This window comes from Oncorhynchus tshawytscha, linkage group LG01 (assembly GCF_018296145.1).
Source record: "Oncorhynchus tshawytscha isolate Ot180627B linkage group LG01, Otsh_v2.0, whole genome shotgun sequence".
Classification (NCBI taxonomy): Eukaryota; Metazoa; Chordata; class Actinopteri; order Salmoniformes; family Salmonidae; genus Oncorhynchus; species Oncorhynchus tshawytscha.
Window position 1 is genome coordinate 43,872,955 of NC_056429.1, and position 23,904 is coordinate 43,896,858.

At 38.2% G+C, this 23,904-nt stretch overlaps 1 protein-coding gene across 4 annotated transcripts; it reads right to left on the minus strand.

Moving 5' to 3' along the window:
* Window positions 1-8,222: 8,222 nt before the first annotated feature.
* Window positions 8,223-20,909, minus strand: LOC112250993 (LIM/homeobox protein Lhx9). 4 transcript variants are annotated; one of them, XM_024421585.2, is made up of 6 exons: window positions 20,704-20,909; window positions 17,134-17,455; window positions 15,962-16,164; window positions 15,016-15,374; window positions 12,227-12,426; window positions 9,027-11,629 (listed from the first exon to the last, which is right to left on the minus strand). In XM_024421585.2, the coding sequence occupies exons 2-6, from the start codon at window positions 17,314-17,316 to the stop codon at window positions 11,378-11,380; spliced, it is 1,197 nt and encodes a 398-aa protein (XP_024277353.1). In that variant the 5' UTR covers window positions 17,317-17,455; window positions 20,704-20,909; the 3' UTR covers window positions 9,027-11,377. The 4 variants fall into 4 exon arrangements, with proteins under 4 accessions (XP_024277372.1, XP_024277363.1, XP_024277353.1 ...); XM_024421604.2 differs by lacking the exons at window positions 9,027-11,629; window positions 20,704-20,909 and adding an exon at window positions 8,223-8,999 and having other exon boundaries at window positions 17,134-17,756; XM_024421595.2 differs by lacking the exon at window positions 20,704-20,909 and having other exon boundaries at window positions 9,026-11,629; window positions 15,016-15,371; window positions 17,134-17,761.
* Window positions 20,910-23,904: the final 2,995 nt, after the last annotated feature.

Here is a 23,904-nt window from a genome sequence, read left to right on the forward strand (position 1 = left end):
TAACCACTAGGCTACCTGCCACCCCGAGCAGTGTCTTGTCGAGATCGTCGCCTCTCTGACATCCGTGTGTGTGTGTGTCTGTGGAGGTGAAATGCACGCCTTTATTGGCATTGGGGCGGAACTGGTACATATACATACACACACACCCATTGAACTGACACTATCAGAGAAACATGTACGCCACACGAGAGACCCACAGATCTGTGATAATACCAATACCATACTTTGTTTTGGCCCATGTGTGTGTGTGTGTGTGTGTGTGTGTGTGTGTGTGCCAAGGTTATTATAGTAAACGAAAACTGAAACAAACTAATCATGAAAAAACAATTTAGTAAACTGAAATAAAATTATTAACAAAACAGTTTGAAAAACTAAAACTATACTGAAACTATTATCTCTGACTCCAAAACTAACTAACATTATAAAGTCTTCAAGCTTTTAGAGGGTTTTCAAGCTACTGAATCTGGTGGGTAAATGCGGCCAGGGGATTGTAATGTTTAAAATAGGCCTAGCTTGTGCATCGCAATTACTAGCTCAGGGAAAAAAATTGACTAGGTAGCTAACTTGATTCTTATTACATGTACCACTAAAGTTAAAAAGCATTGGATTGGTGTAAACATGGTCGAGAGAGAGAGTTTTCTTCCACCATATTCTTCGCACCACTCTCTGCGCGATTCCTTTTAAATCCAATCACATTGGGCCAATTGCAACCGTCGATGGCCACCAGATTATCGGCACCTGATCTCTCGTTTAACCATCAATACATGCTAAAATCACCCACACCGCTGATCTCAATTAGAACCATTATTGGCCACCGATTTACCTCTCCCAAAAGCGGATGTCGATTTTTCAAGACTATTTCGCCCTCTGGTGAGGATTATCATTGGAACAATTTAATCTTGCTATTTTATCAGAATATGGATGATTTATCTATTTCACAATCACTCTGTACAACTGAAATAGAGTATTTAATTTCCTTGTTTACCACGGCAAATCTACTTTGGTAATGTAGCCTACCCTAGACATTTTATGATTGAATGGAAAAGTAATGTTGGTGTATTCCTACAAAAATTTTGTTTCCAATTTATTTAATCCATTAATGATTTTACTTGTCGAAATATAATGTGGCCATTTTTATCGATAGGGGGAAATTAAATATTCATGAACTGTAGACCACACATTTGAAATTGAAAACTAATCTTGATTGTTGTATTTTATGAAATAATCTTGTATTTCTATTTGGAAGTCATTACCTTAATCAAAGAAACAGATGCAAAGTGCTTCATTTTATGTTTATTGAAATTGTCTTTCACACGTTACTGCAATCCATAACTTTCATATACAATGTAATTCATTTTAAGTTGGTCTTCAATAACTTTTTTTTCACAGAAGAGTAGCCTCGATGTTGGCATAAGTAAATGTCTGCAATTAAAAATGTTAACCAAATCATCGTAATTGACATCGTATTTCCGATTTTGTTGTCCCTGATAGGACGTTACTTCATTTGGGCGGGAGTAGTGAACGCAGACAATTACAATTTCCACTGTCTATTATCGAGCCAGTTTGACACCGTAACAACGTCAGATCAGATGGTCTGCAAATTTATTCTGGTGTTCTTTTCGTTGTAACCACGGTTATTTTATCCTAGAACTCTGTAATCTCCTGGTATTATATTTTTAAGGAAACCAGCATTAACACAGAGGTACGTGCGAAGTCCAGCTTGTTCGTTGCAATGCAGCCCCTGAGATTTACTTTAAAATGTAAACCTTACCTAACCTACAACTTGACCCATCACCTGATGCATAACTGCCCCCGATACAACACAAATAACTTAACTTAGCAGGCGTAAAATAAACGGCTGAAACTAAATGCCCCACATTCTGGTCATGATGAGAGAAAAACAAGTGTTGGGTTGGTACTCTTCTGCACTGTTCAACCAGTTAATGGAGTGTCGCCTTGTTAATATTCCGGATCGAAGCAACTTCAGAGAGCAAGCTAGCACGTGCCTCAGATAGCTGCTCTCCGGATATTAGCTAGCGTTATTTAACGATAACAGAATCTCCGACAAAGTTGACACCAACCAAATTGGTATGTGGTGTTAGACTTTGTGGCAAGAACTTAATCTCGAAGAAAGACAGGCACTCTTTTATATTATTTTAATTTAACATTTGTGTAACTAGGCAAGTCAGTTAAGAAAAAATCGTATTTAAAATAAACCCTAACCCCGACGACACTGGGCCAATAGTGCACTGCCCTATGGGACTCCCAGTCATGGCCGTTTGTGATACAGCCTGGAACAACTATCTATAGACATCCATATATGTTTCATTTCAGCGGGACTCTAAACAGCGAGACTCACGTCCAAAAGCAGAAGTTGCGTCACAAGCTCACTTCCCTTTGGAGCGTATCCCCTCAGTCGGGGGAAACATCCCGTTAAGAGATGTTTCCCCCGACTGAGGGGATACGGTCCAAACACTTAAAAGACACACCCTATCCCCTCAGCCCTCAAATTAAGTGGACACTTTTGATGACGTATCATTACGTCGCATGAGTATACACTTGCAGGGCAAGGGGCCAGGGAGGAAGGAAGGAGTCCCCAGCTGACCTCTTGGGGGAGGAGAAGATGGAACTAATTGAGTTACAAAATAAACTGGATAATATATATAAATTAACAGCAGAAGGAGCCTTTATTAGATCTAGGAAAAAATGGATTGAGGAGGGAGAACAGAATTCATCCTATTTCTTTAGACTTGAGAAATTTCACTCTAAAAATAACACTATCCATAAGTTAAACATTGATGGTGTTATTACAGATGACCAAAAACTAATCGCTAAATACTGCAGCAATTTTTACAGAAAATTGTATAGCTCTACGTACTGTCAGGAATCCACAGATATGTTTTTTACTGAATAATGTTCACTCTATCAGTGATATAGAATCTAAACAGTGTGATGAACCCATCAAAGTTGAAGAGATTATAGAGTCTATCAAACATCTAAAGAACAATACATCACCAGGTGTTGATGGAATTACATCAGAATTTTACAAATTATTTTCTTAACAAGTAGCTCCCTTCCTATTTGAAGTCTTTTTAGAGAGTATTAAAAACAATGTTCTCCCTCCTACAATGAGTCAGGGGTTAATAACACTGATACCTAAACCTAAAAAAGAAGTGCTGCTCATCGATAACTGGCGTCCAATTTGTCTTCTTAATAATGACTATAAAATATTAGCCTCACTACTTGCAAAAATAATTAAAGAAGTCCTGGATGCAATCATTGATGAAACACAGTCAGGCTTCATGAGGAACAGACATATTTCTAACAATGTCAGACTAGTATTAGACGTACTTGACTACTCAGACCTAATAACTGAGGATAGCTTCATATTATTTTTAGATTTTTATAAAGCATTTGACACAGTAGAGCATCAGTTTCTCTTCCACTCCCTTGAGAGACTTGGCTTTGGAGATTTTTTCTGTAAGGCTATTAAGACTCTCTATGCAAATGGTAACAGCTCTATCAAATTGAAATATGGCACCTCACCTAGATTTGAGTTAAAGAGAGGAATTAGACAAGGTTGTCCTATTTCTCCGTACCTGTTTTTATTAATCACCCAACTTCTTGCAAATTCTTTAAATAATAGTCCTGTACAAGGTATTTTCATAGCTGGTAAAGAAATTATTATAAGCCAGCTGGCTGACGATACTACACTTTTTCTGAAAGACGCTAACCAAATTCCCATATCGATCAATGTGATACAATCCTTTTCCAAAGCGTCTGGTCTATATCTTAACATTAATAAATGTGAACTCATAGCTGTCAAAGATTGTGTGACACCTTCATATTATGGTATTCCAGTAAAAGAAGAACTTACATATTTAGGCATAACCATTAAAAAGGATCAGAATTCTAGAGGCTTACTAAATTTTAACCCTCTTATTAAAAAAAACAGAAGAAACTAAATCAATGGCTACAGAGGGACTTATCTTTAAAAGGTAGAGTCCTAATAACCAAGGCTGAAGGTATCTCTAGACTAACATATGGTGCTCTATCTTTATATCTTGACCGTAAAATAAGCAAGGAGATAGACCAGATGCTTTTCAACTTCTTTGGAGAAACCATACCTATTACATTAGGAAAACTGTTGTAATGAACACTTATGAGAATGGTGGACTGAATTTTCTGGACTTTACTACTTTATATAAAACTTTTAAGATCAATTGGATAAAACAATTCCTAAGAAGACCCACTTCTATCTGGAATTTTATTCCTCATCATGTCTTCTCTACTTTTGGTGGCCTTAACTTCATGTTGTTTTGCAATTATAATTTTGACAAAGTTCCAGTGAAACTTTCTGCTTTTCATCGGCAGGTTTTCTTGTCATGGTCCTTAATTTATAAACACAATTTTTCTCCACACAGATATTATATATGGAATAATCAGGATATATTGTATAAAAATGTTTTGTTCTGTTTTTAGAATATTGGTTCCGAAATAATATCCTATTGGTGAGCCAACTGGTAAATGCAGAGGGTCTTTTACTCAGTTATAAAGAATTCTTATCACTTTACAAGGTCCCTGTAACACCTAAAGATTTTGCAATTGTTTTAGATGCCATTCCCTCAGGTGTTGCTATGTTATTCAGGAACATGTCAAGACCTGACCCTCAGAGCCTACCTTCTGTTGACCCTGTTGACTCATCAGTAGGAAAGATTTGTTTCTCTTTTGGTCCATTCAACAACAGAGCGATACGATCCTTGTTTCAGCAGGATGTTGTATCTATACCTTATGTCATGCCTTATTGGAATGGATTTATTGATAATATCTGTTGGAAAAAAGTTTGGATGTTGCCACACACATACCTACTTGTTAACTAAATTAAGGAAGTTTCCTTTAAAATTATTCATAAATATTATCCTGCCAACCACTATATGAAGAAGTTTGAGGAAAACATCATCTCAAATTGCTCCTTTTGTAATGACCACCCAGAAACAGTTGTGCATCTTTTTGGCATTGTATGCATGTAAGAAAACTGTGGCAAGACATCAGTAGGTTTATAATTGAACACATTTATGAAGATTTTACACTATTGTGGAGAGATGTACTGTTTGGATTCTTTACATACAATAGAAATAAGCAGAATCATTTTTATGTAATTAATTTCATTATTCTTTTGGCCAAATTTCATGTACACAAATGTAAATTTACAAACAGAAAACCACATTTTCGTACCCTACAAAAAGAAATTGAACTGTATTTTAAGACGGTTAAATGCTCTACTAACAAAAAAGCTGTTAGAATTATAAGTATATGCATGTCCCTTAAGGTCCTTGTGTAATTGTCATGTGATATTGTACCCCCTAGCCCCGCCCCCAGCCCCGCCCCTAGCTCGATTGTCTATTGTTTGTAATCTATGTATTCTTGTGTTCCCTCATGTGCTTTATGTATTGATTTGTTATTAATAAAAATAAAATTAAAAATAATAATAATAATAATAAAATAAAAAAGGAAGAATTTTTAAATGGACCACCCTTGGCCGGAAGTTCGTCACTCGTTCATCCCGCAATGATTGTGTTTTCAGCCACCAGTAGCTTGTGGGTGCTTTATATGCACTACAGTCAATTATATATATTTATCATTCTTAATATCTACTGTATGATAGCTAGCAAATGAATTAGCTAACTAACGTTAGCCTGCCCATCTTGATCTTCTGAAGAAGGGAAATGTTTTATTTCTACAATTTCCAAAATGTAACCAAACAAAAACATATTTACTTTTTACATAGGAGCAAAATGTCTAACTTATTTGCATTCGTTTTAACTTACATTTGTATGTTGACTTCTCCATTGATGTCGTTTTTACGTATTTGCGGACTTTTCTTAGCGGATGTACAATCGTCGCAAATTGAATTATGGAGAGTTTCAGCCCCCGGGGTGAACATGATTGTACACTCGCAAAGCCGTCTAAAAATAGGGGCTTAGGGTCTTACGTTGCAAACTTCCCTTGCTTGGCTTATCATTTGGACCACCCTCCAAGATGGCGACGGGGATTCCCCCAAGGGCATAAGGCGAGGGTACGTGGACAAGGGTGTGTCTTTTAAGTGTTTGGACCACAGTCAGGGTGCAACACAAATGGCTGCAATTGTTTGTTAGCATTTTGGCATAATTTCCTAGATTTAGAACATAAAACAAGATTTATAAAGGAAATATCATCCCTTATGTCTACCACAGCAAGTAATTCAATAGTTTAAGCATATATTGTAGGACCATGAACACATTTTTTCAGAATATTTACAAATAAATCGATCTTAATGGGGTTAGCAATCAATGACACAGACATTGTTAGAATTAACACTGCATATGAGGATGTAGTGAGATACCCGATGAGTTGGATGATACTTTTCTCGTCAATCATCTTGAAAAAAACATATACTTAAAAGCTGGAGATCAACCAATCATCCATCTTTAACACAATGGAAAGGTTAAATGCTTTATCTAAATATTGAAAGTGCATGGGCGACGGAGAGAAACAAAATGGTGCAGTTTGAGGCCATGTGGCGGAGAGTGATGCGTATTCTGGAGAGGGGAGAAGCAGTTGGGTCTGGGCAGGGGGGATGTTTGTGTGCGTCTGTGTTTATGTTTTGTATTGTTTCAAAAATTCTTATAAATTAAATCTTGAATAAGCTGAATTCCAACTGGTAATTGGGACAGACATGAATGCCATTCTGGACATGCAGGACAAAACTAATAAGACCAACTACAATCCACAGGCAACCAAGTCTCTCCAACATATACTCTCTGATTACAACCTCATTGACACCTGGCAAGCTCATAACACTAAAGCAAAATAGTTCCCTTTCTATTCAAACAGGCTACTCTTCTATTTTATTTAATCAGGAAACCAGAAATTCAACATCACTACATGACCAAAAGTATGTGGACAGGACACCTGTTCGTCGAACATCTCATTCCAAAATAATGAGCATTAATATGGAGTTGGTCCCCCCTTTGCTGCTATAACAGCCTCCACTCTTCTGGGAAGGCTTTCCACTAGATGTTGGAACATTCATCTGAAGGGATTTAGGGATTTTATCCCTCGCAAAATGCTTAATAATCCGAAAATAGAAATAAAATGACAAAGCATATTTGAGACAACTGTAAAATGAATGTAATTGTACAATGGAATCTACTAGTATTTAAGAACCTGCAGTCTGTGCAATGCTCCATTATAATCTGAGCTATTCTACAAACCACATGTCTTACACACAACTAGTTAACAGCTGAACTTCTTTTACTTGCCACACACACAAACACACTTGCACACTAATTGTTACAATAAGAAGCATTCCAGTCACCAACCTCCATCCCTTCACATTCTTGTCAGTCAGCAGGATGCTGTGATGATGTCCAGAATCTCCTGAATCCAAGATGGCCGACACTGTTTGTTTGTGTCATGTTGCAATCCCACTTCCTGCTGCTCGCTAGTGTAAACCGTCCACCACCCGGTTATGGAAAAACAGCACGGCCGGCACCCCAGTGAGTGAGGTTTAGGCTTGGACTTGTCTGTAGCGTTTGCTGTTTCCTACGTTGTTGGAATTCAACAGCGAGCTGTTTTACTAGGCCCCATGTGGCACCACCGTTCCCCTCCCTCCTCCTTCCAATCCCGGCCCTCTGCTCCCCTCTGTCTCACTCTTTCCTAACATGGATATGTAGCATTCATCATAGAGCAGTAAGTACACCACACTGAAGGAACCAGGGTAAGGCGGTGGGATCAGGTTGCTGCTAAAGTCCTCGCAATGTGATTCGTGAGATGCGGGTAGTCAAATATAATTGTTGTTTATCTCTAGAATGAAATGTAGTGCCCACATTTGTCAGGATTCTGAATGGACTCCATCCAGAACTTAGAAAATTTAATTGAACAGAAAACAGATCGTAAATAGCTTGAATTCTACATCTAATTCATGTAATTCCAGTATTATTAGTAATCACACACTTAGGAATGACATGGGCTGGTTGTGTAATTGAAAGTAACGCTGCATAGTAACCAAGAACCTAAGAATGACCACAATATTGAAATCGGATAATAATTGTATTGTTCATATTGTCCTTGGTTAGCTGAATGTCATGTACATGCATAAATAGGTTTCAAGCATTACAATCCATCCATGTCCTCACAATGACATTTCATTTTCCACCATAAAATGTGGGCATGATCAGGGACAGGATTTTCACAGGGTTTATTTCACAGCTGACAATGAATGATACAAATACAACGCATCAAACAAAATAATAAAATACATCTCAAGGATAATGTTATCAAGATGAGGTGCATGCAAAATGGGAATCTTTTTCATCTTTTTTTTTGTTACTTCCTCTTTTCCTTAGTGAAGCCAGATCGCAAAGCGCCAATTCTGCAGTCCTCTTCATCAGCCCGTTTGATGGCCGTCATGCTCGCCAGTTTCAAGGAGGCCATGTGTTTACAAAATTACATTTGTGACAAAATAACTTTTTTCAGAGTAAGCCGATTCTGTAGAGGGTGGGGTTAGGAGTGTGTGGGGTAAGGGAGGGGAGTAGGTGTGTGTCTGTGTGTGTTAGTGTCCTGTAGTGTTGTTTAAGGTCTGCTGTCTTTTAATCCCATTGTATCTCCTGTGCTGCCAGGCTGCTCTGCTATATACAACTATGTTACTATACAACTTTATTTCACTGTGTGTGAATGGCATTCCAATACAAAGAGCAGTCAAGTCTTTTTTCATAAGGATATCAGTAATCACACACTATTATCCTCTGTAGTTGGATTCAAACGTTCAAGAAAAACGTTTAAAATATTTATTTTGTTGTTTTGGACTAAAACATGTTTTTTTTTTCTTTTCTCTATTCTATGGTCTTATCCTAATATTGTCTTTGTCTTCAATGGTGAGGAATTCCCCTTCTCTTAATACTTTAGGGAATTTTCAAACGTCGGGAAGTTTGGCTGTAATGCCCCAAGATTTGTTCTCCCTGAAAGAAATCATAGAGTAACAATATATTAACTACAGAGCAACCTGGCTTTATGGGTCTGCATTTACTCTTCACTTTAGCTCTACATAGATATATCAATCAATGTGTGCTTTGCAGCATTCCTTTTTCAATTTTAAAAAGTTATAGCCATATTCATGCATTAAAAAGCCATTTTCAGAATTTTTGGACGACTTGGTTTAGGTGCAAATCCATGGGGCATTACTTTATAACTGTAAACACCATAAAATAGGAAATTAAAATAAGAGTAAAAATGTGGAACGCTTGTTTTGAATTGGTCAATCAATCATTGAATGCTTTTTCATTTGTTGATGTGAGTAAAAAATAAAACAGTATCTAAGGAACAACACAAAAATGGCAAGTGTAATGAAAAATAAAAAACTCATTTAAAGCAAAGTATTTTTATTCACACAAATTTAATAAGATATATAACAACCGTTTGGTCCATAAATATTTAAGGGGAAATAGTTTCTATACACCATCTTTATCAAGAAACAGGGAAACATGGACAATCTTGATAGAACACTTACTGTACTGAACTATTAACACGAAAATCAATTTATAAGATTCTTGGATTAACCAACTATATCTGAAAGAGTGCACAAACGCTTTCTATGACATCGCTGCCCCCTTTTAACAGGATACACCATAAAAAGATCTTCAGAAATAAGATGTAAAACAGTACAAAACTAGTGAGGCGTCACAAGTATGTGAATCAGTTAACAAACAACACATATAATCCTGAAGTTCACAAACTTTCTTCCAAGTTATATCATAAGGCACATAGTAGAACTGAGTTAGGCATCTACTTCATCAAGTAGATTGAGAATAACGCTTTGTTCTACAATAGAACAAATAGTGACAATTACAATAAAATGTTTTAACCCAGCAGCAAGAACTCCTTCTCTTTCTTTCTCTTAATCCGCACTATGTAGTCCTGCTTTGCTATCAACCACAACCCCAACGCCAACGACCTTAAACAGCTGGCCCAGAAGACAACAAAATACTCATTTAAAATGTTAGAACCCTGCAGAAGGACTGCTTCTCTTTCTTTCTCTTAATTCATTGAGAGGGAAACATGTTTTTGGTCTGTTCAGTGGCAAGTGATCGTAAAGAAAGTATAAATATGGCCTAACGTGAACATGGAGGATGATTTATTTGTCCCACTGGCTGCATGTCTTCTACTATCTCTAGTTTTCTGAGGTCATTGTAAAGTTTCTGTCAGCTCTATGCCTCTAATCTGCCACATTGTCATCCCTCACTTTTTAACCTCCTCCCTTTTCCCTTTTTTTAATCAACCCTTCTTTACCCTGAGCAAAATGATGGGCAGTATTTTATTTAACAGAAATTCTACGGGCACGTTGAATCCAGATAAACTATTTTTTTAAATCCATTTGTGTGTTGGTATGTAAAATTAGGCCAGCAGATTAGAAAAAGTGCACTGTCATGGAAACAATCCTTTCAAACAGTGCAGATTCAACTGTGTCCCAATCCAGAATTTCACTCACTGATTTCTATTGTGGAATTCTTTCTAATATCAATGTTACTGCATTACATCTTTGACAGTTACCACTGTACAGATCTATAGATTTGTTCCGTTGTTATTGATTTATTTCACAGTTGAGGTGTGTCAAGACAAAATGAATGTTGAGGTCACAGCAGCCACCTGGCATTTGAGTTGTAATTGTCCGGGTTCTTGTAATGTCTACAGTGCAATTTAGAGATTAGAATGACTAATCCATAAAATAATCCAATGTTTTGTTAGGTCCAGGATAACTCTGAATTATATTTTACAACGTATTCTGCGAATGTATTTTAATTTTGAAAAAACAAAATATCTAAATATGTCTTAAATAGGATAGTGCTAACATACACATTTCTAGAGCAAAATATTAATGATTTTAAATTAATTGATCTGTAAATAATACATTAATTATCAGGGATGGATAAATTTAGACTTAATCAAATAACCAAATGACATAAAATATAGTAAAAATAATATACTTTTCCCATTTTAAATAGTTCCATTTGGGCTCTGTCCAAGATTGTTGAACCCTGTTCATAATTGTTCAATGCCGTCCAGATTCAAAATGTCCTCTACACAAAACCAATCACTAAATACGTTGACTACAAACAGCTGCCAAGCGGTTGCAAATGCTACACATCAACATAATTTCCTCCTGTTTAAATGTTGCTGTAGTTGTTCTTGTTGATCTTGTTGCTTTTTTGTTGGGTACAGTACAGTACTTCCTGTATCCACAGAACTGTCTCTGTTTTCTTTAAAGGTGTTTAAAAAAATGTAAATGCAAATTATGGAAAAAAAACATAAATGAGTTAAGAGCTTAGAGTTGTAGAGCTTGCTAGAAAAGGTTTGTCAAGGTAGTCTGTGAGGGGCTCCCCGAATCATGGCTGTCCAAACTAGATGTGACGGAGGTCACTACAGTGATAGAGGGATTGGTCAGGTCTGTTAGTGTGGCCGCACTGGAGGGGGGCGTCAGAGCGCCGCTGTCGGACGAGGGCGGCGGGAGTGACGTGCCGTCGGCCTTGTCATTACCATTCTCCTGTCGCAAAACGTTCCTTCTGAATTTGGCTCTTGCGTTTTGGAACCATACCTGCAAATCCAATCCAATGGCTTTTACTTTATGTTTATGTCTAATTTATTAACTTATTTTCTTTGTCTCCTTTCTTTCTAATAAAATGCAATGGTTATGACATCACAGTATTGTCCACTACCTGACTCTCCCCGTAGAGTAGAAAGAGTAAAGAACAATACCTACAAACTGTTTTTGACGCCATTATTTTGGGCTCAGGGAGTAGAAACCAAATGAGAAATGACCAGCTGAAAGAGTATTTTTATTTTGTAAAAGATCCTTACAGACTTGTGCACTCTCTCTTAAATTACTCTTCCCACCACTGACCCAGGGAGATTGGGAGTGATACGTGGATGAATTATATGTCTAGAAACCCTAAACACTACAAATACCATACATCTCCTTCATACAGTACATCAAGGAAGCTGGTGCCTAACAACATTCCATACAACATCGGTAGAAAACCAATGAAAATAATTGTATAAAAAAAACATGATTTCAATGGACTTGAATGGAACTGATGGTCAAATGTGAGAACAGACAATGGACTGGGGGATATAGAGTGATGATGTCATACTAGGTCAGAGGTCAGAAATGAGGGCGATGGCTACTGCTTACCTGTAGAACTCTTTTGGTGAGGCCTGTCTTCTGGGCAAGCTGTTTGAGGTCCTTGGCGTCGGGGTTGTGGTTGATAGCAAAGTAGGACTTCATGGTGCGGAGCTGGTGGTGCTTGAAGGAGGTGCGCATGCGCTTGGTCTTCTGGGAGGGAGGGTAGGCCTGGTCACGGTCCAGGTGGTCTCCATCGTTCTCATTACAACCTGACCAAGAGGAGGAGAAGGAGGGGGTGCAAAGTTAGAACAGATATACTGTGGTAAAGTGTGCATTGCAGTATAATTCTTCAAACAAAAAGTGGGGTGCTGTTGGTCCTCGTACATATAATCCTGAGTTGTCAACATAGACAGCACTCCCAAAATCAAGGTTGTTAAGTTATAGAAAGACAACACATCCGATCAGGGTTAGGATAAGGTTATGATGATTCCATTGAAGAGGAATTAAAGGCATAAATGGCCATCATTTTCAGTTAAGATTGAATTAAATCTTTAATTGAATAAAACACAAGTTATTCAAAATGTAACGGACACAAGCCCCTTAGAAAGTATGTAAAGCAGATCCATATCTACAGTAGGAGTTGATCAGTCCTCAATTTGGTCAAGCTAGCATTTCTACTCCTCTGTGCTTAAAGAAAGCAATAATGTATTGTCATTCAAATGTAATCTCTACTTCCAATATGCACCATACTAATATTCTGTCCTGTCTATTGAAAGATATTTAAAATAATTGATTGTCATGCCATGATCAAAAGACAATTATTTTCAACACATCCAGCAGACATGCATATTCCTATAACAGACATTACTCATTCTACTATAGGCCTATTAGCTAAAGTGGTCATCTCTAAATCTCTGACTAATAAAAGAGAGCAAAGGCTATAGTAGGCTGTTAATATATTCAAGACACCTATCTTGATATTTCCACCCCCTGCAAATGCAAAACACAGTTCAAATGACAGACTTTAGTGCTGGTTTCACAGACCTAAACTAGACGTTTAGTTGATACAGAACTAAACATGAACACAGAAAAACCTAGGATTAAATATCTCTGGGCTACAGAATCTATGTATTTTTCAAATGAATCTTGGCCATGGTCCAAGACTACTACTCATATTTCATCAGAAATTTGTAACTTAAAACACTTATTTTCAGATGTCAAATATGCATCTTAATTCATGTTAGACAAGCATCTTAAAAGCACTGCAATAAAATAACAGCTACATCTTTAAATCTTGGGTATCCCATTTTCCTCAGCTATGATTGCTTGCTGAGTGCCTTTATTTCTACAACTACCCACCAGGGGTCGCTAACAAAACATGCTGAGTCGGTATTCCAACTGCAAGGTCGACATGGGACTGACCGCATGGAATAATTATCTAAAGACGTAGGCTATAAGCATATAGAGTCGATGGAACCTAAACATTAAACCGGATATAGACAATATCAACATTTTTGCTCGAAACTGACTATGAAAGACAGGCAATTTCTGATGATACCTAATGGAATGTTTTTTGAGTGCTATGGACAAAAGCAGGATTTAATTCAGAGCTAAATTCAATCATATGTCTTTGCAGTGCAACCAAAAGTGTTTTAAATATGGAAAGAGCACAACATCTACAGCTGAACATAAATACAAAACAGAAAACAAATTAAGGGGGCATATGGGCATGTTTCTGAAATGAAATAGTCTTGAGAAAAGAACCATTACCACCACCCTTGTCGTTATTAAAGCAAAATACTGTAGTCCAATAAACATAATATATTAGGCTTGGGATAGACCATATTAGAGGACATAACAAAAGTATCGTATGAAAACAATTCAAATTATTGTTTTAATAACGTTAGATACTGGAGAGGATGTAATTTTGTTGCTTGTTTGTTTTGTTTTTTTGTATCCCGCTCCATCTCACTCACTCTGTTTCTGAGAACTGTGCTGACCTTCCAAGTATGATTCAGTGGTTGGAAGCCAGGGATTCCTACATCACCTTCAATTAACGCAGAACAATTATTTAACACGCAGATTACCCGTATTCCTCTCCATGCATGGAGAACAGAACAAATTTGGCACACAGTGACAAACTTTCTCAACCGGACACTAATTGTAAAAAGCGACTACAAAAGAAACGCCGCGGGGTTGGTTAGATAACATTCACGTTTTCAATGCCAGTTTTTAATTGTAAAATTACCTGTAATGTATAACGAGGAGGCAATTTCCCCCAAGAAAGGCGACATTTTAAATAGTTGAGCCCAAATTACTTTTACCCCCTGCACGTGCTTAGGTCACTGGTTCAAGTTCATGTGTGTACCCATTTTACAAATTCGATTACCTAATGAGAGCCATAATTAGGCTATAAAAGTCAAACTAATGGTTAACTGGGGGTACATTTTTGATCATTTTGACAGCATGCAATTTAGCCTAAAGAGGAGAAATACAAAAACGCTACTTCATGAACAGAGCACACATTCAAAGTAGGCATCTTCCAAGGTGTGGAATGGCTAATTGTTCTCTTTCGTGTCCCCCCTTTTTTGGTTAAAATTGCTTTTGGTGTAGGACTACAGAGATGAGGCCTATGCCCTTAAACACGGATCAAGCCAAATAATTAATGAAATCTCTATATTCGACATTATCTTTTCTACTCAGTTCACCAGCGCTCGTCATGGGTTGGTTAGTTAGCATGTAGCCTAACAGGTTATAGGCCTCAATCAAAACATCCCCACCTAACGTTATTTTCAAACAGCGCAATAGCCTTCTGTGCGTACAACTTCCCGACCAGCAACTCCTCTCCGTCTCCTCACCTGAGTTGTAGCTGGCGATGTCTATGCCCATGGCGGGGCTCTTCCTCTTGCGAGGCCTTCCCTTCTGAGCTGTCCCAGTGCCATTGAAGTAAGGCAGCGCCAGACCTCCGCCTTTAGCCGCCAGCTCGGAGTAGTTGAGGCCGGGGTGTGGGTACTCTCCCTGGGCTATGGTCTCGAAGTGGACCCGGCAGTACACCAGGCTGTCCTTCATGCCGAAGTGGTCGCCGGTGGTCAGGGTCTTGTTGCACGTGGTGCACGTGAAGCAGCTCAGATGGTACACCGAGTCCCGTGCACGCATTACCATCTCCGATGCCGATATCCCGAGGTGGCAGCGCGCACACCTCTGCACTGAGAACCTTCTGAAACAAGGACGCAATTCTTTAAAAACACGCCCAGACATAACACGTCTAAAACACTCAAAACAGGATTGAAAAAAATGGAACACAAACACACACCGCGAGTGGCTACGTAAAATACAACTATGTTCTTACTGTGTTTTTATTCAGCAGTTTGCATGTAATGTCATAACCTCCATCCGCAGGCCTATAATAACATATCGCATTTGCAGCATGGTCAAGAGACGACAGATTGCCTCTGATATTTAGGCTGCTTGGCTATTAACAGCTATTTATATTTCCATGTAGTAGATTCATTATATGGGGCCTTCCTTGTATGACTTGTTGAATATGCCAAAGCTATAGCTGATCGAACCAATACGCCTTCTGTGCGTACATTTAACCTATAGCCTATTTCAAATGTTCTGTGGCCTGTGTTTATAGATCTATCGTTTCAGACATTAACAATAGTTTGTATGACAGGCCTAATGCCAAACACACAAGAGAGTGAGGGAGGGAGAGAGAGCGTGTGTTCAATCGTCGAATATTAAAATCAATCATTTCACTAGGCCTATAGAAAAACAACCAATCATAACCGTATGCTTTCTTACCTGTAGTAATCCTCCTTGCAGTAGATGCTGCCATCCTTGGCAAAACACGTGAGTTCTGACTCCAAATGTTGTTTACATTCACAGCATTTGAGGCACCGCAGGTGCCACTGTTTATCCACAGCGAGTAGGTAATATCTATCCGAGATTTTGCCTCCACAGCCAGCACACAACGCGGGCTTCTCCGGTCCCATCGAAGGCATGGTCTGGAAGAGGGGGGGAATATTAATACATGTGGAAATGCATGGCTCACATCCTGCGCATGTGGTGGGGACTATACTTCCCATGTGGGGTTTGGCTTGTGTGTGATAAAACTGTGACATATCTGAAAAATACATATTAGCCTAATATGAGCAATGCACCATTTTCTTAAAAATAAATCAATAGATCGTTAGACTTTCTTAAGTAGCCTATATATGACAGTTCGGTTTTAAAGCCAATCCCAAGAAATTCCTGCGGAGCTGAAAATGTGTCAACATGCAGGGCCGGTTGTGTTTAGGGAGTAACTGCATTCAATTTATCTAACAAATGGAGCCTGTATACATAAATGTATTACAATGACAAAGAATAATTAATTGCGCTTCATTGCACATTTAAAATAAGCTGTATCGACAGCCTGGTGCGCTATGTCCTCCTACTTTCACACGTCTATAACTTAGCATTACTGCCAAAAGAACAACAATTAATAATAATAATAATAACAATAAATTATTATGTAGAGATGCTAATAATTTCCAAACTATTATCTATGTAATAACTGTTTAATTAGGACTATATATTATATACATAAACAATAACAGCAATTTGTTATTTGCTCAAAATATAAATTGTGTAACAATTTGGCAAAATGTGAGTAATAATTGTCATTTTTACTTTATGTACTTTCACTTAGTTTAGTTGATAACTGAATGTATTTGCATTACATACGAACATTTCCACACACATACATGTTCTTTAAAAAATGTTTTTTTTGTCCATATAGGAACCTGTAAACGCAATATTAAACCCAAAATTTTCTTTCGAGTGATTATTTCTTGCAGCAATCTTAGCACAACTACAGCTTCATAAAGCATTTCCTTGCATTTAAACAGTTATGCCCATTTGGATGTAAGTGGTAATCTTCATGGATGTCAGGACAAGAAAAGAAAACATTTAATTTAGTTCATTTTTCTTACCGATTCCCTTCCGTTGAGCGGCACGCCCTTGGTAAGGCGCGAGTCGGTTTTGGATCTCCTCTCCATCTCCTCCATGATGCCTTGGATGTGGTCACCGGAGATCCCGTGGAACAGCATGGCTCCCGCTCCTGAACGACGCAATGTGCAACTGCTCGCTTCTGCCTTGCAGCCCACAACTTCCATATACAGCACTGCGTCCCGTTGGCTCAGAGCATCCGACTGGCTCTGCTGTTAGACTGTTAGACAGGCACACACACAAACACACACACACACACACACACACACACACAAACAAACAAGAGACACACTCAGCTCACCTCCCCTGCAAGTGGTGGATAGATGAGGGACGGGGAGAAATCAAGGCAGGAAGAAATTATTTCCTCTCCCCTGAATGTTTTGTAAAAAAAAAAATAAGTATAGTCCAGCTGATCTGGCGGTGGCCAGTTTATGCACAGATGATGATGGTGGTGATGGACGGTTAAAATTGCAGAAGTTTAGATTAGGTGTTTTTCTCTCGACAGTCCCGCGCCGATTTCACGTTATAGGGTTCCGTGTGCTTGAAGGTCAGATTGGGACTGCCTGAGTTGGAGAGCCGTGTCCTATTTGTGAAGAGTGCAAAAGCCTGCCCAGTTTGGATAATTTGGTAGGAGGAGTCGTTCCCTCTCTCTATGCCACTGATTTCTATTCACCAACAAAGAGCTGTCACTCTCCCCTCTAACCCGCGGTGCATGTTGGCTGCGAGAGCGTGGAGAGAGACACTTTGGTTATTGACATTTTCATTACTTTTCTTTTCTATAGGTTTTAGTTATCGGAAGACATTAGTGGAGTCTAAATCGCAGTGACACGATACGGTTTAGTGAAATTTGCATAATCTCTTGGTGTGATTGAATTAGAAGGATAAACCTTGGATATTGAATTGTAATTTGAACGAATTTTAATCTGTATAAACTGTAATATGGAGTTTCAGTAGCCTCACTTGCTGAATTTGATTCGATAACTTTATGTGAAACGTCTAGTGGAAAAGCACGTCTTAAGTGAAACAGTCGTGTGAGGGTGATACCTTTCCTTGTCATGTATTTTTTGCCGCCGTGCATTTTTAAATGTGATACTCATTTACCTGTGAGCGTGCTGTGTATGCCTAATAACTAAGTAAGGCTATAACATGTTTATAAAATTTAAAAAAGAAGTTGAACATTTTGGATTGGATTTTGAAAATATTAGTTGTATTGGTAAAAGGTTCAATTTACCCGGATTCTGATTAATTAATACTATAGAATACATGTTGTGTGTATGTGTGTGTGTCATAGCCAACATATGTCCAGTTTAGCCTACAAAACACAAGTAGGCCTGCGAAATAATTTTAGACCTATATACGATAAATATGCCTCAAAGAGTGCATGGCAAATACATAGGCCCATTCTAAAACGGACAAATGCCAGGCCCTTTTCTCTTTTTCTGATAACCAACAAAAGACGTTAGGCCTATCCCAATTAAGAAGACATTGGCTTATATGAATTGTCGAGTTATATAGCTGCATGTGTTGAAGTGACAGTGGTAGGCTGCATTCTGTGTAACTAACGTAGGCCCTAATTACTGCTTTTAAAGCCAGATCAATGCTCTCTTAATTAAACAGTAACCTAAAATCAACGTAAACTAATTATCCGCCACTGACTCATTAGCATGTCCCTCGTCTCTCCAATTAAACATTCTGTACTCAAACTATCACTTTACACTGACAGACAGGCTTCTCTCTCCAATGTGTGACAACACACACCCATTATATTAGCTAAATCGGTTAGTTTCTTTGTAAATTTAAATTGTGCACCTTAATCCAAGATATTGAATTCCATAAAATATTTTTATTGTTTGTATAGCATGTGGTTGAAGAAGTCATTTATATTATCTAGAACGAATGTGTGTGTCGTTTTGTGCCTAAGTTCCCGGCCGAGGCCTGACAGACAATAAAACACGTCTGGGAGATTTTAAGGTTTTGTTTCAGAGGACAAAAGATAACTCTCCTTACAGTCCGGACCATTAGACTTCCCAAAGCTCCATGAAGTTGCAGGTGCGCTTCCTCACGCCAACGCCAATCATTTTAAGACCTGTTACATTTCCATTTTGTCGCGGGGATCAGAAGTCGTGTGTTTAATTGGGCCCCCCTAGATAACACGGCGCGTAAATGTCTAAACTTTAAAGGAGGTGGATGTGCTATATAGCAGCAGCGGAGTTAATTCGCGCTCTGTCAGTTTCATTCCACTGAAGTAAAAAAAAAAAGGCACTCAGGATTAATTTCACTTGGACAAAGAAAACCTAAAAACGGGAAACGTGCAGTTCAGTGTGACATTTACTTGAAGTGTTTATTATGCGGTCCCAAGAGAGCATAGAACACGCAGAAGTGGCCCACCTAATTTAAAAACGCTTATACAAAATGTAGGCTATAGCTGTTGTTACTTATTTATTTGAGAAAATAAAATTAGCCATGTTATTATTATTATTATTTCATTGAGCCTCTTCAGAAGGAATAGGAAATGTTACATAGCCCCTAGATGCATGTGTCTCCCTGGCCTCCAGCAATGACATTTCATCCAAGTGAAAAAGGATTAAAATGCGTCAGTGCATCCACGAGCTCTCCCAGTGTTCATCTCTGAAATGGAAAACAACCCATTTCGTTTTTTAAACTTAGATCGATATTTAACGTTATCCCCTCTTAGTTTATAGCTAGGCCTATTTCACAAGTCTATAGGCCTATAGCAGGTTCTTCTTTAGACTATATAAATGCGTAATTGTCTCCTATATGATGTTTAAAAGAATTGCCCATTGATGATGCAATTTAGAGCCTAATGCCAATAATGATGACTCCGACACATATAATTATCCATTTACGAAAATAATGTATTGGTCTTTAAACGAGTTGGCTTTTATATTTTTCGTTGAATTCATCTCTGCATTGTCTTAACCATGCCGGGGTTTTGTCTCGTGAAGAATAATATACATCAAATTAAATATATGAGCCAACAAAAGTATTTACATTCCTGTCAGAATTCCTCTATATTTTACTATTATTTGGTGGCTCCAGAAGACTATTTATCATGACATTTGAGAATTGGCAACACATTTAGGCTACTATGAATTCCTTTTTAGTCCGTTTTCCCCCTCGTGCCTTTTCACTATTTTGCTGCGGCTTTACTGAGAATCATGCAGTTCACTGTACTGTGCAGCTCTTCTCAATTTCAACCTTGATATCTTCCAAACAAAATGTTTACCACGAACATACTGTATTCGGAACAATGACAGATAAGACAGCTATATTTTAACTATTCCACGGGCGGCTCAATGCTGACTTTTGTTTCCTTGTGAATGAAAGAAATATCGCCAATCCGTCAACATAGGCTTTCTCAAAGATCAGTTATATGGCTCACTATATCCGTCATTATTAATGCAACGTCTTATAGCTTACACACACGCACAACTTTAGTACACGCACCTCGGAATAGCAACCATGTGCATATAATGTATAGCACATCGAATAATTGTGTGAAAATGTGTAATTCAGGTGAAAGTTGAGGTTACCTTCAGGCTGATAATGCGCTGTCCTGGTATAGAAACCAACCTTGTGTTGAAAAGGTTGCGGGCCTGTAGAAGAGAGGAAAGGAGAGGAGGAGGAGGAGAGGATAGCAGAGATTCTGCCGGTAGATGGGGGTTGTTCCTTGTTTCTCGTAGTCCTAGTGAGTGTCAATTAAAACAAACCTACCGCTTGGCGAGAAGATATTTATATATATATATTCCTCTCCCTCCACCAAACCCTCTCAAACAAACGGTTAATGAGAGCTCACGAGCCAACGTTGAGACGCACGCACGAGCACGAACATACACACGCACACACACACACACATCCCGGGTTTGTCCAAAATATCAGTATGTCATTGCCCATATGAATAAAATCAGGTCAAGTGTTTGTTACACCCTGATAGCAGGGATCCATGTTAATAAATCCTTGAGCTTTGCAGTCAAACTGTCTTAACAATATCTGTCGAAGATGAAAACAGCAAGGTGCACTCCTAATAACCTTACAGTGCATAGAAATAATGTTATTCAATTGAGATTATTATGAAACTTAACATTCATCTATGTTGTGTCACATGTCATAAACCTAATATGTTATATAGGTATATTTCCCAAATCAGGGGAAATATTGAAAACTGTTGAAACCAAATATTGTGATTTTAAAGACAGAAAAAAATAATTACATTACATTTCTCCTCTGAAATGGTCTAGGCTTATGGCATTCACATGTAGTGTTTTCTAATCACATGGAAAAAATACCCTGTTTTTGAATGGTTCCATTCCACTTTGAGTCAATCCCTGTCTCTCCTCCAGTCAATAGGCCTACCGGTAGGCCTTACAATGAAAAATGGAAGATGGTAAATATAATTCTACTACACTAGCTAGGTTTCCATCCAATTGACAGATGTTCTTGAATATTTAAAAAAATCCTCATAAAACATTGTGCGCATTTTCCCACCAGAGAGGATAAAGGCTGTAGGTGATGATTCAGTGCACATAAAAATACATTTTGCAGTTATATTCTCATGTACTGAATATAAAATACAAGTTAAATGGTTTTCCATCGCATTTTCAACTCTACTGATGTTTTTCTCACAAAAATGTTGCGCTATAATGCAAGTGTGCGCACTCTGGTATTGGCACGTGGACTCAAAAGCCAACCGCTCGCAGATACAGTGCGGGTATAGCCTACATGATGCTATTATTATGGACAAAAGAGCAATACTTTTTCTTTTTTTTGTCAAACTGCAGCCAAGCATTGCTGTCACCTGAATAAGACCTTTGATATTTATTGGAAAGGTTTCCGTCGTTTTTATGCGAGGAAAGTAGGACTACATCGGATAAAGATTTTCATGACAGGCCTGATAAAAAGTATGTCCGTAAACTTTCCAAATGTTGACAAAACAAATATGCTAGACAAGGTGGGATCTTTTTTTGTGGTAAAATGTATTCAAAATCGATATTTGTCTGCCGTTTGACAAATAAATCAAATCTCTCTATTTTGTCCATAATAATCTCATTATGTAGTAGACTGTATCTGCAAGTGATATTTGTTGGCTAGAGCGCACACAAATTTGTTTGTGACAAAACCATTGGTAGAGTTGAAAAACTTTTATTTTTATTCAGTATATTGGAATTTAACAGCAAAAGTTATTTTTATGTGCCCTACTTCATCACGCACAGCCTTAAATGTGCAATAAATCAATTTAATGAAAACACATATCTGGTGGGAAAATGTGCATATTGTTTTCATGTGGATTTTAGAATATTCACATCGAAATCAGTGGCCAATTGGATGGAAACATAGCCAGTAACTTTCCATGCACATTTTTTTTTTATGTGAGTAAAGTCGTACCATATATAAAAAAGCATGACAGTTTTGATGGAAACAGGGATTTTCGGGATTAGCCAACAGATAATTTGTTCATTTGACATGATGGTGGGATCTTTTTGTGTTGGTGAAATTAATTATGCGAGACATGGTGGTGGAAACGCCTTTATCCGCAAATATGAATAGAATAACCATTATATAGAAGTAAACTTGGAGACACGGGATGATATGATGTATGGTCTTCTATCCTCCCATTACAACTTGGGATACCATGCAGTTTTTAGGCTACACATGAAGTTATGATGAACTTCACAGGGTGGTGAAGGTGCACGGTGATAAACTTGATGCTCCTTTCCCGAAAAAATGTTTTCAGTATTATCCATAATAGTCTTACTAGCCACCCCGCACTGTATCTGCTAGCTGTTGGTTAGAGCGCACGTGTCAAGACCAGAGTAGGCACATTTGCAAAAAAAAAATCACCTTTATTTAACCACGTTGGCCAGTTGAGAACAAATTCTCATTCACAACTGCGACCTGGCCAAGAAAAAGCAAAGCAGTGCGACAAAAACAACAACACAGAGTTGCACATGGGATAAACAAACATACAGTCAATAACACAATAGAAACATCTATGTACAGTGTGTGCAAATGTAGTAAGGTTAGGGAGGTAAGGCAATAAATTGGCCATAGTGGCGAAATAATTATAATTTAGCATTAACACTGGAGTGATAGATGTGCAGATGATAATGTGCAAGTAGAGATACTTGTGTGCAAAAGAGCAAAAAATATATATAAACAATATGGGGATGAGGTAGTTGGGTGTGCTATTTACAGATGGGCTGTGTACAGGTACAGTGCTCTGACAGCGGATGCTTAAAGTTGGTGAGGGTGATATAAGTTTCCAGCTTCAGTGATTTTTGCAATTTGTTCCAGTCATTGGCAGCAGAGAACTGGAAGGAAAGGCGGCCAAAGCAGGTGTTGGCTTTGGGGATGACCAGTGAAATATACCTGCTGGAGTGCGTGCTATGGATGAGTGTTGCTATGTTGACCAGTGAGCTGAGATAAGGCGGGCTTTACCTAGCAAAGATTTATAGATGCCCTGGAGCCAGTGGGTTTGGCGATGAATATGTAGCGAAGTCCAGCCAACAAGAGCATACAGGTCTTAGTGCTGGGTAGTAAACTCAGCAACAACAAAAAAAATGTCCCTTTTTCAGGACCATGTCTTTCAAAGATAATTCGTAAAAATTCAAATAACGTCACAGATCTTCATCGATCTTCACTGTTTCCCATGTTTGCTCAATGAACCGTAAACAGTTAATGAACATGCACCTGTGGAACGGCCGTTAAGACACTAACAGCTTACAGACAGTAGGCAA

Excerpts from the sequence above, each read along its gene's own strand:
- LOC112250993 (XM_024421585.2), bottom strand. The coding sequence starts at position 17,316 with ATGGAAGTTGTGGGCTGCAAGGCAGAAGCGAGCAGTTGCACATTGCGT. Across the intron at positions 12,427-15,015 it reads CATCGCCAGCTACAACTCAG|GTTGTAATGAGAACGATGGA; the intron begins GTGAGGAGACGG and ends CCTCTTGGTCAG. Across the intron at positions 11,630-12,226 it reads TCACCAAAAGAGTTCTACAG|GTATGGTTCCAAAACGCAAG; the intron begins GTAAGCAGTAGC and ends TTGGATTTGCAG.